Genomic DNA, 13,927 nt, shown 5'->3' on the forward strand with positions numbered 1-13,927 from the left:
CTCCGACTCGCGGGCGTTACGGTCAGTACAACATCTCCGACTCGCGGGCGTTACGGTCAGTGCAACATCTCCGACTCGCAGGCGTTACGGTCAGTACAACATCTCCGACTCGCAGGCGTTACGGTCAGTACAACATCTCCGACTCGCGGGCGTTACGGTCAGTGCAACATCTCCGACTCGCAGGTGTTACGGTCAGTACAACATCTCCGACTCGCAGGCGTTACGGTCAGTACAACATGTCCGACTCGCGGGCGTTACGGTCAGTACAACATCTCCGACTCGCGGACGTTGCGGTCAGTGCAACATCTCCGACTCGCGGGCGTTACGGTCAGTGCAACATCTCCGACTCGCGGGCGTTACGGTCAGTACAACATCTCCGACTCGCAGGCGTTACGGTCAGTGCAACATCTCCGACTCGCAGGCGTTACGGTCAGTACAACATGTCCGACTCACGGGCGTTACGGTCAGTACAACATCTCCGACTCGCGGGCGTTACGGTCAGTGCAACATCTCCGACTCACGGGCGTTACGGTCAGTACAACATCTCCGACTCGCGGGCGTTACGGTCAGTGCAACATCTCCGACTCACGGGCGTTACGGTCAGTACAACATCTCCGACTCGCAGGCGTTACGGTCAGTACAACATGTCCGACTCACGGGCGTTACGGTCAGTACAACATCGCCAATTTGACGTCAATTTGAAAAGTGAATGACGATATGGAAATGACGTCAATTTGAAAAGTATTTGTATTGTCATTCACTTTTCAAATTGATGTCAATATTGCCATTCACTTTTCAAATTTGACACGCCATGCAGATGTCAGCGGTAAGAAAAAAATAATAAACTGTCGATGATTAATAGGTCGTGTCAGAATGTCCTAGTCATTGCCCAGACTGCCAGTTTTAGGGGGCAGGACTGAGGTGTGGTGTGCACAGTGTGCAAGTGTTTATTTGGAATTGTTCATGTTTTATTTTCTCTTGAATTTGGGACTTCCCCCACAACCTCACGGGCCTGACTGTGGCATCTTCATTCTGATGCTCAGATTTGACTAATTTTACTAATTAGATTGTGTAATTTCCAATAAATATTGCAAAACCATGAAGTTAATTCGATCTGGTTTGTTTGGTATATTGTCTGATCATGTGAATCTATGTATATTTTAAAAACAGGGTATATTTACACACACACACACACACACACACACACACACCAACACAAAAGAATTGAATATCCAAATGGGCAAGGCAAAAAACTGTGGTCAATACCTAAGATTTTTGCATTAAAATATCCCAAAATCACAAGGCCAGTGTTATATATTTAGTTAAGATGATAACTCACAATATTCCAAATGTTTCAAACAATGTTTAAATCGCAAGAAAATTGAGATTTTAACCAAGGAAACGGAACGTGTCAGCAGGGGTGAGCTGGGAGTCGCGAGTCAATCGTGTCATATCCGCTTACCTCGGTTTCCGCTCTTACTACGTGTAGTCCTGGACAAATGCGGTAGTTGTAGTTGTGCGTTAGCGTCTATCAACCGACAGCTTGTTTCGCGCATTTGTTATGGAATGGAGCACATATATTCTTTTAATTTATTCTCGGAATGTGAACTGTTGGCTGTAAAGGGGGTCGCACACCGGACGAGAAGCGCCGCGCCACGTTTAGGACAACTCCAGTAACGTTATCGAACACCGGACGCGCACTTTCTCTTCAGTGTATGGCCAGCAATATTGTTATGTTTAATGACAGAAAATGAAGATAATGTCTGTTCTATGTTATTGTACTGTACAATTAAATACAATCTGAGTCTGCATTCTGAAAACTTTACCTCAGAGCATCCGTTCACAGAATGAATTGAGAATCTCACCTGAAAAATCTAATAATAATCAGTAATTGTCATTCAAGCAGCTGATTTCTGTAAATCACTGCAAAACTAAATGCATATTGCAGCATAGGGCAAAGTCAGGATCCATTAGCAACGGTTTGAGGGAAAAATAATTACAATTTTATATAAAACTATGTAAATGGCGCTCTGTGGCGCAGCAGAGTTTTGAACACGGTCCTGAAACGTTGCTGGGCGCCGCGGACAGACGCCGAATGGCGCCGCCGGTATGTGTACACTTATAGATAATAATGTGTTCGAATAATTATGTGGCGCGACGCGGCGCTGCAGCTTCTCGTCCGGTGTGCGACCCCCTTAACGTTAATTTTGTGACACTGTAGCTGTGGTTGAATACTTACACGACATGAAAAGATGTGTCAAATGTACATTCTTGATTTTTTTATTTTTATAAAGTTACCAAAAAGGAGGACCAGCCACGTCAACTCCTTGCAAGAGACCTGCCCCTTCAAACCCTCTCCACCATAGCTTCGTCCAGTGACTCGTACAGTAACTAATTTACTTTTAAACCTGACTTTTCTTGCGCGTTATTTCAGTTTAATGAAAAACAAGCATGTCATTAAACGCAACATTTATAGAAATCGAACTTTACCTCATCCATGACTACTAATTTTCGATTCCCGCCTGACTGATTTATCCACGGTGGAGTTGAAAACAACAGTTCCCATCATTCCGCGTTCCTCCACGTCGTCATCAAGCAAAGCCAGTGTTGTTGTTTTGAATGTAGCGCCCTCTAGCGGCATCTAAATCTTAGGTATTGCACCTTTAACATGTACAAGTCTGTTGTATTGACAAAACCTTATAGTCCATTGATCTAGGTTGAATTTAAGTCATATGAGTAAGATATATATTTTCAAGGTGGTTCTTGTGAATGCAGTTTGCATGAATTATTGATGTTATAATATCAAGTATATTATTGAGAATTGTTTTACGTAAAGAGATATGATACAGATCATATTTCAATTTGCACACAGCTTTATAAAGTCATAAAAGTAAAATATGGAAAAGACGTGTGCAATTGAGCCTGCAAAGAATGCTGTCTATTCACTGGTGAAAATATAAAATAAACATTTGTCAATCCAGCGGTGAAAACGGAAATGACGTGCCCATGCACTGGTGTCCAGAAGTTAGTCTCGGGGCTGCTGGATGCTGTTGGCAGGTTTGGACGAGAGTTTCTGACTCGGTGAAGAGTTTATTTCCGTTATTTCACTGCATGTCTGCCGTGGACACTGAACGAGACTACTATTGCTCTTTTCTCCTGAATCTGTGTCCTACGGCCGATGACGTCAGTGCCGGGTCGAGTGTGTGTGTGTTTGGAAAGACTGTCCTTCTGCCACTGGAACTGTGATTCTTCAGTTCTCCACTAGATGGCGATGAAAACCCATTAATAATCCTCCAGATGAGTTCCAGACTCTCTGCGGTCATTAAATCCCAGGATGTCCTTCGAATGAGAGTAGCGCTGTAACCCCGCGGTCCCGGACACACTCCCCCGTGGCCTCCCGATCGTCCCATACACTGTCTCATCTCCATCATCATCAAGCAGGTGTGTGTGTGTGTGTGTGTGTGTGTGTGTGTGTGGTGTGTTGGCGCATCATCAGGTGAGCTGCACACACTGCTGGCATTAAGGAGACTCCCCCTCCCATGTAAAGCGCTTTGAGCACCCAGAAAAAGCTATACGTAATTAATTATTATTATTATTATTATAAATCACTGTGACTGGATCAAAAGCAAAATAAAAGTAAATTGACAGATTAATCTAATTTGACATATTAGTTTTCGAATCCAAAGGAACACATGTATTTTGCATTAAATGTTTATTCTTACATTTATTGCAAAAATCTTTTCAGTGTTAAAACACATTTCTCTTTTATTTATATCTTGTCTAAAGGGTTTCATCTGCCGTCACGCCACACCGACTAATGGACGCCAAGTGTTTCTATGTTTCTTCAATAAAACGAAGTGTGTCAGGTTCTCTTTTAAAAGCGTGCGGTCAGCGTTCCTCAGCGAGTGTGTTTGCGCTTCATGTGAAGTTAGTCTTCGCTGATGTCGGAGTCACCGCAGGGAACGACACACACTATAAATGATCTAAATGTTTGTCATGTTTTCTCTCAGATTGTGTTGCCACAGCCGGCCTGCAGCCTCGGCCCCCAGCGCTCTCACACCGCCACACTGGATTGTGGGAAATGAGGCAGACGACCAGTAAATACCAGTTGCCACGAAGCCCTGAAACGGCAATCTTCACACTCGGCTCGGCACACGACAGGCGCTTATTCCCACAGCGGGGGCGCGAGTATAGGCTCCGGCCTTCATCATCATCATCATCCTCAATGTAACACCATTATCATCATCCTCTTCATCATCATCATCATCCTCCTCAATGTAACACCATTATCATCATCCTCTTCATCATCATCATCATCCTCCTCAATGTAACACCATTATCATCATCCTCTTCATCATCATCATCCTCCTCACTGTAACACACTGTAACACCAACACCCAATCATCATCTTCACCCTCACTGTAACACCACCATAATCATCCTCTTCATCATCACAGCGGGGGCTCGAGTACAGGCTCCGGCCTTCATCATCATCATCATCATCCTCTTCATCATCACAGCGGGGGCTCGAGTACAGGCTCCGGCCTTCATCATCATCATCATCACTGTAACACCACCATAATCATACTCTTCATACTCAATGTAACACCATCACTCCTTTCATCATCATCATCACCATCCTCTTCATCCTCACTGTAACACCATCATCATCATCATCACCATGTAACTGGACACTGACAACCTTAATCTGATCTTTGCACGGTCCTCTTTACATCTATTTAAGAGAACAACTGAATTGTTCAATAAATAAATTATCCACAGTTCTGCGCTCCTTCTGACCAGCAGGAAAATGCTTGATCTGCGTCTCCAGTGAAGGCCTGCGTATATGAGCAGTACAATCCCGTCCCTGTTGGGCCATTACACAAACTAAAGCATAGAAATGTCATAGTTGAAATTCTTCATCCACGTGCAGGAGAAAATCATCCATGCCGGGAAACACATAACAATAATCTGGTGGGTTATTATTATTTATTATAAAGAATCCTCTGTCACAATGTCGGGTGTATGTTCCCTGGTGTCCACTAGAGGTCCTCTTTCCCCACGGTGTCATTCACTTTTGGAACTACGTTCCCCACAATCCTTGTCTGCGCTCATCACTGTTCATTGCACTCAGCTGTTCCCCATCATGATTGTTATGTTCTGTGTGTATAAAATACCCTGCATGTTTAGTGTTTGTTACGCAGCTCTTGAAGTATGGCACACCACTTTGTGAGTTTGGCCTGTTCTTTGTTTTGTTTTTGTCTCGGATTGCCTTCTGTTTCCATTGTGTGATTCGTGACATCCTCTTGCTATTGTACTGTTACTCTCATGCATCTTCTGAAAAGTGCAGTATCTAGAAGATAGAAGCACATTTGAAATAATGTGATCATTAAACAGCATATAAATCCAAACTGTCTAACGTTAGTGAATGAGATGTCAAGCCCAGACAAGCTTTGGGGCGTTGATGGATCGATCTGTGTTTTAATCATTGCTTCAAAATCCCATCTGTATTAAGTCTTTGACAAAAACTTTTGTTCAAAATGTTGCTTTTGTATGAAACTTACTTCCAATCAAGTGTTGATAAAAAATGATTACATAAAGCTACAATAAAATGTTTTTGTCTTTGATTTCAGAGGATGCGAGGTTATCTTACGGTCAGACGCACCCTAACTCTCGGATGAACCGAAGAAGAAACCACCGTGAATCGTTTGCGAGACAAGACAACACTGACCACAACAGCGAGTATAACTGCACCGGAGATAACGAGGTAATTAAGGAGACAACAGGTTAATGGGATAACTAATCAGACACTGGGAAAACTGGGTCAAAAAGACAGGCACTGAACTAAAACACAATGAGACAACACTACCCTGACAAATAGTGTTTATACAGTTCTGTCATGAAACTCCAGATGCGCAGGCCTTTAACTCTACCTGTCCGTAATCACATCGTTCTCCACGGGCACAGCTGATTGGTTCCTGCTGTATCAGTAGCCAATGAGCTCGCGTGCACAACTGTCTTATGGTCAGTGCCTCGTTGTCAAGAGGGAAGGGCATATAGAGCTTGGTGACGTGAGCCACAGAGCGCCGCGGTGGCTGATGGGTAGCGCCGCCATATTGTGAGGCCAGCTAGTCATGGCCGTTCCACTGTCAATCTGTAGGCTGACGCGAATCCGGACCGCTAATATATAAAGTAAACGTTTCGATTCATTTTCAAGTTATGGGAAGAACTTGTTGTGATGTCCGTTCACACGGCCGACAACGAATAGCCAGATTTTCTTCAGCGTTCCCGTCTGGAGGCAGAATCGAGGAAACTGTCGGATGTGACGCAGTCGTCAGACATAACTACACACATCAAGTTTTCCAGCATCCCAAGATCGCTAACAGTGTTCCAGATATTTGGATTCAGGTGAGTGTCAATCTATTAGGGACATTGTACAATTCCACTTCAAAATATCTCGGAGATAAATAGATCTTATTATTGAATTATTGTTAGAATGATTTTCTAATGAGTTAGTCTGACACAAATAGTATTTTCTTTTTTTCTTGATCACATGTCCCTGATTGTATCTAATGTTGTATTATAATATCTAAAAGAAATATAAGTAATTTGTAGGGTCAAATGTAGTGAAAAAAATACATTAACGAAGGAGATTTTACAAACACGGGATGGCAGGTATCATAATATTTAACGTGATCCTGACTGTGGACTGACATTTAAGACAAGATTTGTTTTTGTTCTTTGAATAAGTATTGGTAAACAATCCTATTTTAATTTCTTATTATGATTTTAATGTTAATTAAGGTGTGATTTCTATAATATGCATCTTAAAATGTGTTTACAAAGAAGTTGTTTCACTGTAGTGTTTTTTGTTTCGTTTATTTCTGTATATTTTTTATGTCTTGAAGGTAAACCAGCATGTGAAATGGATGAGTCTAATCCTGACTGGGCTCCAACACTGCAGGAGACGAGATGATAGTGAATGTTTGCTGTATACTTCTCAACTTGTGTCTCAGTGTGGTTGTAAAACCAGTTGAAAATTTGCATGTTAAAATTTTCCTTTTAATGTTGTAAATATGTTACTGGTGTAGATGTATATTAGTTTTGATGACACTTTATATACTTAAATACAACAGATGACACAATATCAATTTGTAGAAACTGCTTTAATACAAATTAAATTTGCAAGTACAAAAACAACAGTTTTTGGGGGTGGAAATTTTGTTGAATTTTTCCAGCGATAAATGTATCTGTGTAAACAACTTCAGAAACTACAACACAAAAGATTACAACTTGTTGCAACTCATCAACTACATCTAGTGTCACTCGCTGTACAAAAGGTTGTTGGAGAGAAGCAAACCTGAATTATATAGAGTACAATCACGTTGAGAGAACAAACTAAATATATATATTATATACAGTGCAATCATGTTGAGAACAAACTTCAGTAGCCTCTTTAAATAACAGAGCGCCTACATAGCCTGAGTACAGTTGAGACACCTTAAATAACAGCAAGCATAAGTTGTGATTTTTGCTGTGCACTTGCATATTAGTGTCCTCTTTGATTGTGGGAAATTTGAACAACGGACGCATCTCCGATCCAAGATATCGGCAAACGTTGTTTTTTTTTTTCTAAGATAAGACTTTCACTTCACACTCCACAATGAATAGCTTATTATCCTTATGTGACTGTTAAACGTAACTGGTGCTATCACAAAACGTTATTCTGTGACCTAAAAACTGACATATTTCATGAGATTGTGTCATGTAAGGTCAATGCAAAATCTAGAGAAACGTGCGAGGTGTCCATCAGGGTACAGTTAAAACACTTATCGAGACTATTTCCTAAGATGGCTCCTGTCTGTATACGCGAAGTGAACTGTCTTCATAAAGTATCTTCTTATTAAACGGTCTGTACACTTACAATGTTCTCAATGCTTGGTTTTGCATGTATGGAGCCTCATTATGTTACTGTGTTATCGGATGGGTTCCCGCTTCCAGCTGACCTAATTTATGCAGTCTAACAATCATATTACATGATTTGAATTATAGAAATTGATAATGTGTTGTGTATGCCAGCTTAAAGAGTTGTTTTTCATTGTAAAGATTATTGACATTCAACTGAAAGCCATTCAATGATTCATAATGAGAATTAGAAGTAACTATATATATAAATCTAAGCAGGGAAATTGATAATCTGGTTTATTTCTGATGCCTTGACTAGCAGAAGTTCAGAATGGCTGGTCGGGTGACCAATCGGCCTGTGAGCGGAAGTTCATGGCAATATCATATTTGTGAGCGTATGAAAGCTAAAGCGAAGAAGGTAATGCGTGTACAGAAATGAGTTTAACGCTCTCTTCGTAAGAACGGGACCGTGTCCTGATAAATAATTAAAACGCTCAGCACAAGATCCTCTCGCCTTGATCGCGTTCCTGGATTGTGATCACGATCGTCTCGTTGAAGTACTTACCTCTCTCGCTCAAAGATACAGTCCCAGCTGTCATTCCCGTCTCCCATCGTTGACAATCCAGAAACATAAATGGGATCACAGCTCTTTTTGTCCTTGTCAATCAGAAGCGCGGCGTCCCTGTCTCCGGGCCGCAGGCGGGACTTCGGGGAGGGGGTGTCACACGGCATTACGGTCCTGCAAACGGAGCAAAAAGCAGCTTTTTAACATAACAAAAAACCAAGCGATGCATTATTAAACGGGCAGATCAAGCACAATTTGAGTAAAGATGTTGAATGTTGAGCCACGGGTTTCAGCAGAGCAACAGCGACCGCTCAGCCGCGCTCGACATGAATAAATGATGACCAGAAGATCAGCGGCGTCCGACGTGAGCTGTGTCTGACGGACGTGCAGGAGTCCAGCTGTAGCGACACACACACACACACACACACACACACACATCTCGGGGCCCGTCTTCCCTCTGTTCCGCACAACTCTCACCTGATTGCCATTCGTTTGCAATAGATGCAGTGTGAGCAAACAAAAAAAACAGTGATGTCTCTAGAGGGTCAGAGTGTGTGTGTGTGTGTGTGTGTGTGCGTGCGGAGGTTCCTCTCTGATTAGGCTGTTTGGGACACACACTCTCTCTGACCTTGAGAACTTCTTCCTGCCGTCCTTGAATTAGACACTGCAGGAGAAAATAACAGGCAATATTCTCAGTTGCACTAGTGTGTGTGTGTGTGTGTGTGTGTGAGTGAGAGAGAGAGAGAGAGAAAGAGATTGCTTTTATGAAGCACATATTTGAAATGTATATTATTAGACTAATAAAATAATGACTAATAATATGGTTATAAACCTTGTTTTGAGTCTTTTAATCCATGTCTGTTGTCCATCAGAAATACTAATTCAGAGAAAACCCCGTCCATCACAAACATTCGCTAAATCTATCGAGTCGACTGGAAATATGATTTACAGTCAATAAAAGAAGGGCTGCTTCAGTCTCCTCACTCACAGCGTTTCTGCAACAGTGTAGAAGCTTCTTTATACAAACCACGAATACAGGAGATTCTGGCCGATCAGCATCCGTTTAACACGTTTATCATAGCGTACTTCGACTGACTGCCTGTGTTTTCTCTCTTCCTTTTTTAAAAATGGTAGGATCTGCTCTTCTTCACGTCACATGATAATTCAGAATGAACATCGTCGAATCCTTTCTAATGACCTGAGAAATGCTCAGTATTCTTCTGTTTAATAAAATGTTGAGTCCCAACTACATTTGCAACATGGTGACAGTCGTTTCATATCATAAAATCAATAAATGTGAGCGATTACAAGAGATTTGGCTCATTTGGACGGCGGTGAAACATGTTGCTAAAGTGGTTTGGAGATGGGTCCTCCGCGTGGCGGGCATTTCTAAAGCCGAACATCAGACTCCTGAAGCTCATTGTGGAGCGCACACATCTCTGGGCAAGTCTTTTGTTCTCACTTGGGAACCACTTATAAGAAAACAAGTCTAGGGTTTTAGCTCTAAAAGCTCATGCCAATAATGGTGTTTCCATAGCAATCCAAGCACACGGCCGGCTAAAACATAGCATGGAGACTGTGCAATCCGAAGCACCTTTGACCTCTGACCTCCTGCTAGATGATATGGATCAATAGGACCAGTTAAAGTTCTCGGAGCTGAATGGAAGTTTGTCAAAAGAATAACTGTGATTCTTCAACTAGTAAACAGAGCCGTGACGCGAGTGTCAAACGCATGAATAGAGGCTCCATTTCAGAGCTTCTGCAGTGCGACTTTAAAATCTGTTTTTCCCTCAATCCCTTCTCCGTGCTCTTTGCTTCATTCCTGAACTTGGGTGACTTTATCTCTCTCTGTCTTTTGAGCTGAATTGATGTGAGTGCTGGAAACTCACTGTTCGACTCTGTGCTGAGCGTCCTGACGGTGAGTGTGCAGGCAGACAAAGGTCAGAGGTCACAGACACATGTTTTTTAGCAGAGCTGAGATGGAGACAGGGCCACGGGGCAGTGCAACACACACACACACACACACACACACACACACATGGCGCATTCATAACAAAAGCAGAAAATATCCATCACGCCGTAACTGCTTCGTGAGACGGACTTACACAGCAGTCGATCATTTAACAGCGTCTCTTTACTGAATCTGAAGAGCCAATTACACACACACACACACACACACATGACTCTCCATCTGTAAATCAATGTGCAATTAATTTTCAGGCTTAATAACTGTAAATATCATTATCGTTCAATTCGTGATAAATGATAATTTGAATATACAAAATACAGAAAATATATTTTAATCATTACATTTATTCTTAATATCACATCTATTGAAATACATTTAATTTTAAATCTGAACTGTGGATATTTGCAAAATAATGTCGATAGACATGACTCAAACACAGTAATGCAGTGTGTGTGTGTGTGTGTGTGTGTGTGTGTGAATGTAGGAAGAAATAACTGGAGCAGGTTGACGACTATAAGTAACTTTGCAACTACATGTCAACTAACTCTCAGTAGAGTATCAGTAGACCGTCTGCTTAATATCTGCCAACTCTTTACGTTTTCTCTTGTTTGGTGGGTGTGTCGGAACTGCAGTCCAATCAGCAGCAACATGTATATAAAGCACGCGGTATTAAAGAAAGGAAACCAGATTAATTGGGTTTAAGGAAAGTAATTTACAAATGTGTTCAATGCAGCTCAATAGCCAACGCAACAACAAGATATTAGAAGATATGTTTGTCGTAAGTTTTATTGTAAAAATATAGGATATCAATATAATTATGTAGTTGTTTATATTTTTAGCTTCGTTGCAAGTGTATGACAGTTGGTATAGAAATAAACAATGGTAATGAATTGCTTTTCCTAAAAATGAGAAAGAAATTAGGGTATTAAAACAGTATGAAATACAAATAAGGCTAAATAGATTGTGTATTAGTCTGAATTAGGTAAGATGTGTGCTTTCAGTTTCCACTAATCCCTTCACTCGATAGGGATGTTGTCTTGTGTTCTGGGCAGCAAGTGCAGTGACTGTTCCTTCTGGCACATTTTGTAGTATTAAACACACATTTATACCGACTTCATCAGGCTCCGAAAATTCTTCACAAAGAAAGCAAAGAATGGCCTTTCTCAGCTGCCATAGTTTCCTGTGTCATCACTCATCAGAACAATGTGTTCAACGCATCACCGTTTCTGTTTAAAAATGTTGTGCAATGTTTTGTCCGGGCTGAACGCAGCCCTGGAAACGAACCAGGAAACCATGACTTTGACTAAATTACAAAATAAAAGTCATTAAACGTGAAAGTGAAAAAACAAAACAAAAACAAAAAAACAATGTGACAGTATGGCCATTTCTCACCCAAAATCTGGTCTCACCCAAGAGCTGGTCTTCTTATGGTCCGTAATCGGGCCTGATGTGGATAAATGTGCCGAGTCTCAGCGCACATCGGGCCAAATCCACACATCCAAATCTGGCAACCGTGACTGGGCCTGTTGGCGAGTCACTGCTAGAACATGGCCGAGTGAGCCGAGGATCCGCTAGCCAAAAAACAAAAGATTCTAGAAGAAACCAATACATACAAACCAAAATATACTTGAGGAAACCGACGTATCTAAACCAATATATGTCTGATTTTACCAATGTATTATTAACCAATGTGTTTCTCATTAACCCATACATCCAACCAGTGAACCAGTCCATTTCACACAACGCGCATTATTATAACCACTTTCCATATGTGTGTTACGCGTGTCTATCAGAGTGTGTGTGTGTGTTACGCGTGTCTATCAGAGTGTGTGTGTGTGTTACGCGTGTCTATCAGAGTGTGTGTGTGTTACGCGTGTCTATCAGAGTGTGTGTGTGTGTTACGCGTGTCTATCAGAGTGTGTGTGTGTGTTACGCGTGTCTATCAGAGTGTGTGTGTGTGTTACGCGTGTCTATCAGAGTGTGTGTGTGTGTTACACGTGTCTATCAGAGTGTGTGTGTGTGTTACGCGTGTCTATCAGAGTGTGTGTGTGTGTTACGCGTGTCTATCAGAGTGTGTGTGTGTGTTACGCGTGTCTATCAGAGTGTGTGTGTGTGTTACGCGTGTCTATCAGAGTGTGTGTGTGTGTTACGCGTGTCTATCAGAGTGTGTGTGTGTGTTACGCGTGTCTATCAGAGTGTGTGTGTGTGTTACGCGTGTCTATCAGAGTGTGTGTGTGTGTTACGCGTGTCTATCAGAGTGTGTGTGTGTGTTACGCGTGTCTATCAGAGTGTGTGTGTGTGTTACGCGTGTCTATCAGAGTGTGTGTGTGTGTTACGCGTGTCTATCAGAGTGTGTGTGTGTGTTACGCGTGTCTATCAGAGTGTGTGTGTGTTACGCGTGTCTATCAGAGTGTGTGTGTGTGTTACGCGTGTCTATCAGAGTGTGTGTGTGTGTTACGCGTGTCTATCAGAGTGTGTGTGTGTGTTACGCGTGTCTATCAGAGTGTGTGTGTGTGTTACACGTGTCTATCAGAGTGTGTGTGTGTGTTACGCGTGTCTATCAGAGTGTGTGTGTGTGTTACGCGTGTCTATCAGAGTGTGTGTGTGTGTTACGCGTGTCTATCAGAGTGTGTGTGTGTGTTACGCGTGTCTATCAGAGTGTGTGTGTGTGTTACGCGTGTCTATCAGAGTGTGTGTGTGTGTTACGCGTGTCTATCAGAGTGTGTGTGTGTGTTACGCGTGTCTATCAGAGTGTGTGTGTGTGTGTGTGTCTATCAGAGTGTGTGTGTGTGTTACGCGTGTCTATCAGAGTGTGTGTGTGTGTGTGTCTATCAGAGTGTGTGTGTGTGTTACGCGTGTCTATCAGAGTGTGTGTGTGTGTGTGTCTATCAGAGTGTGTGTGTGTGTTACGCGTGTCTATCAGAGTGTGTGTGTGTGTTACGCGTGTCTATCAGAGTGTGTGTGTGTGTTACGCGTGTCTATCAGAGTGTGTGTGTGTGTGTGTCTATCAGAGTGTGTGTGTGTTACGCGTGTCTATCAGAGTGTGTGTGTGTGTTACGCGTGTCTATCAGAGTGTGTGTGTGTGTGTTACGCGTGTCTATCAGAGTGTGTGTGTGTGTGTGTGTGTGTGTGTGTCTATCAGAGTGTGTGTGTGTTACGCGTGTCTATCAGAGTGTGTGTGTGTGTTACGCGTGTCTATCAGAGTGTGTGTGTGTGTGTGTGTGTCTATCAGAGTGTGTGTGTGTGTGTGTCTATCAGAGTGTGTGTGTGTTACGCGTGTCTATCAGAGTGTGTGTGTGTGTTACGCGTGTCTATCAGAGTGTGTGTGTGTGTGTGTTACGCGTGTCTATCAGAGTGTGTGTGTGTGTGTGTGTGTGTGTGTGTGTCTATCAGAGTGTGTGTGTGTTACGCGTGTCTATCAGAGTGTGTGTGTGTGTGTGTGTGTGTGTGTGTGTCTATCAGAGTGTGTGTGTGTTACGCGTGTCTAT

At 42.3% G+C, this 13,927-nt stretch overlaps 1 protein-coding gene across 3 annotated transcripts in view; it reads left to right on the forward strand.

Annotated features, from left to right (window-relative positions):
• The first annotated feature begins 2,987 nt into the window (after positions 1–2,987).
• Positions 2,988–13,927, forward strand: part of bnc1 (basonuclin zinc finger protein 1) — a 73,439-nt gene continuing 62,499 nt past the window's right edge. For 2 of the 3 annotated variants that reach the window (XM_089116593.1, XM_089116594.1), the window contains exons 1-3: positions 2,988–3,441; positions 4,011–4,974; positions 5,634–5,767. In XM_089116593.1, coding sequence (XP_088972719.1) covers positions 5,678–5,767 — 90 coding nt within the window. In that variant the 5' untranslated portion in view covers positions 2,988–3,441; positions 4,011–4,974; positions 5,634–5,677. Of the gene's footprint in view, positions 3,442–4,010; positions 4,975–5,206; positions 5,230–5,633; positions 5,768–13,927 lie in introns of those variants that run through there. The other variant, XM_039680305.2, reaches the window with a different exon arrangement.

Source organism: Pimephales promelas, chromosome 10 (assembly GCF_988280905.1).
Source record: "Pimephales promelas chromosome 10, fPimPro1.hap1.1, whole genome shotgun sequence".
Lineage (NCBI taxonomy): Eukaryota > Metazoa > Chordata > Actinopteri > Cypriniformes > Leuciscidae > Pimephales > Pimephales promelas.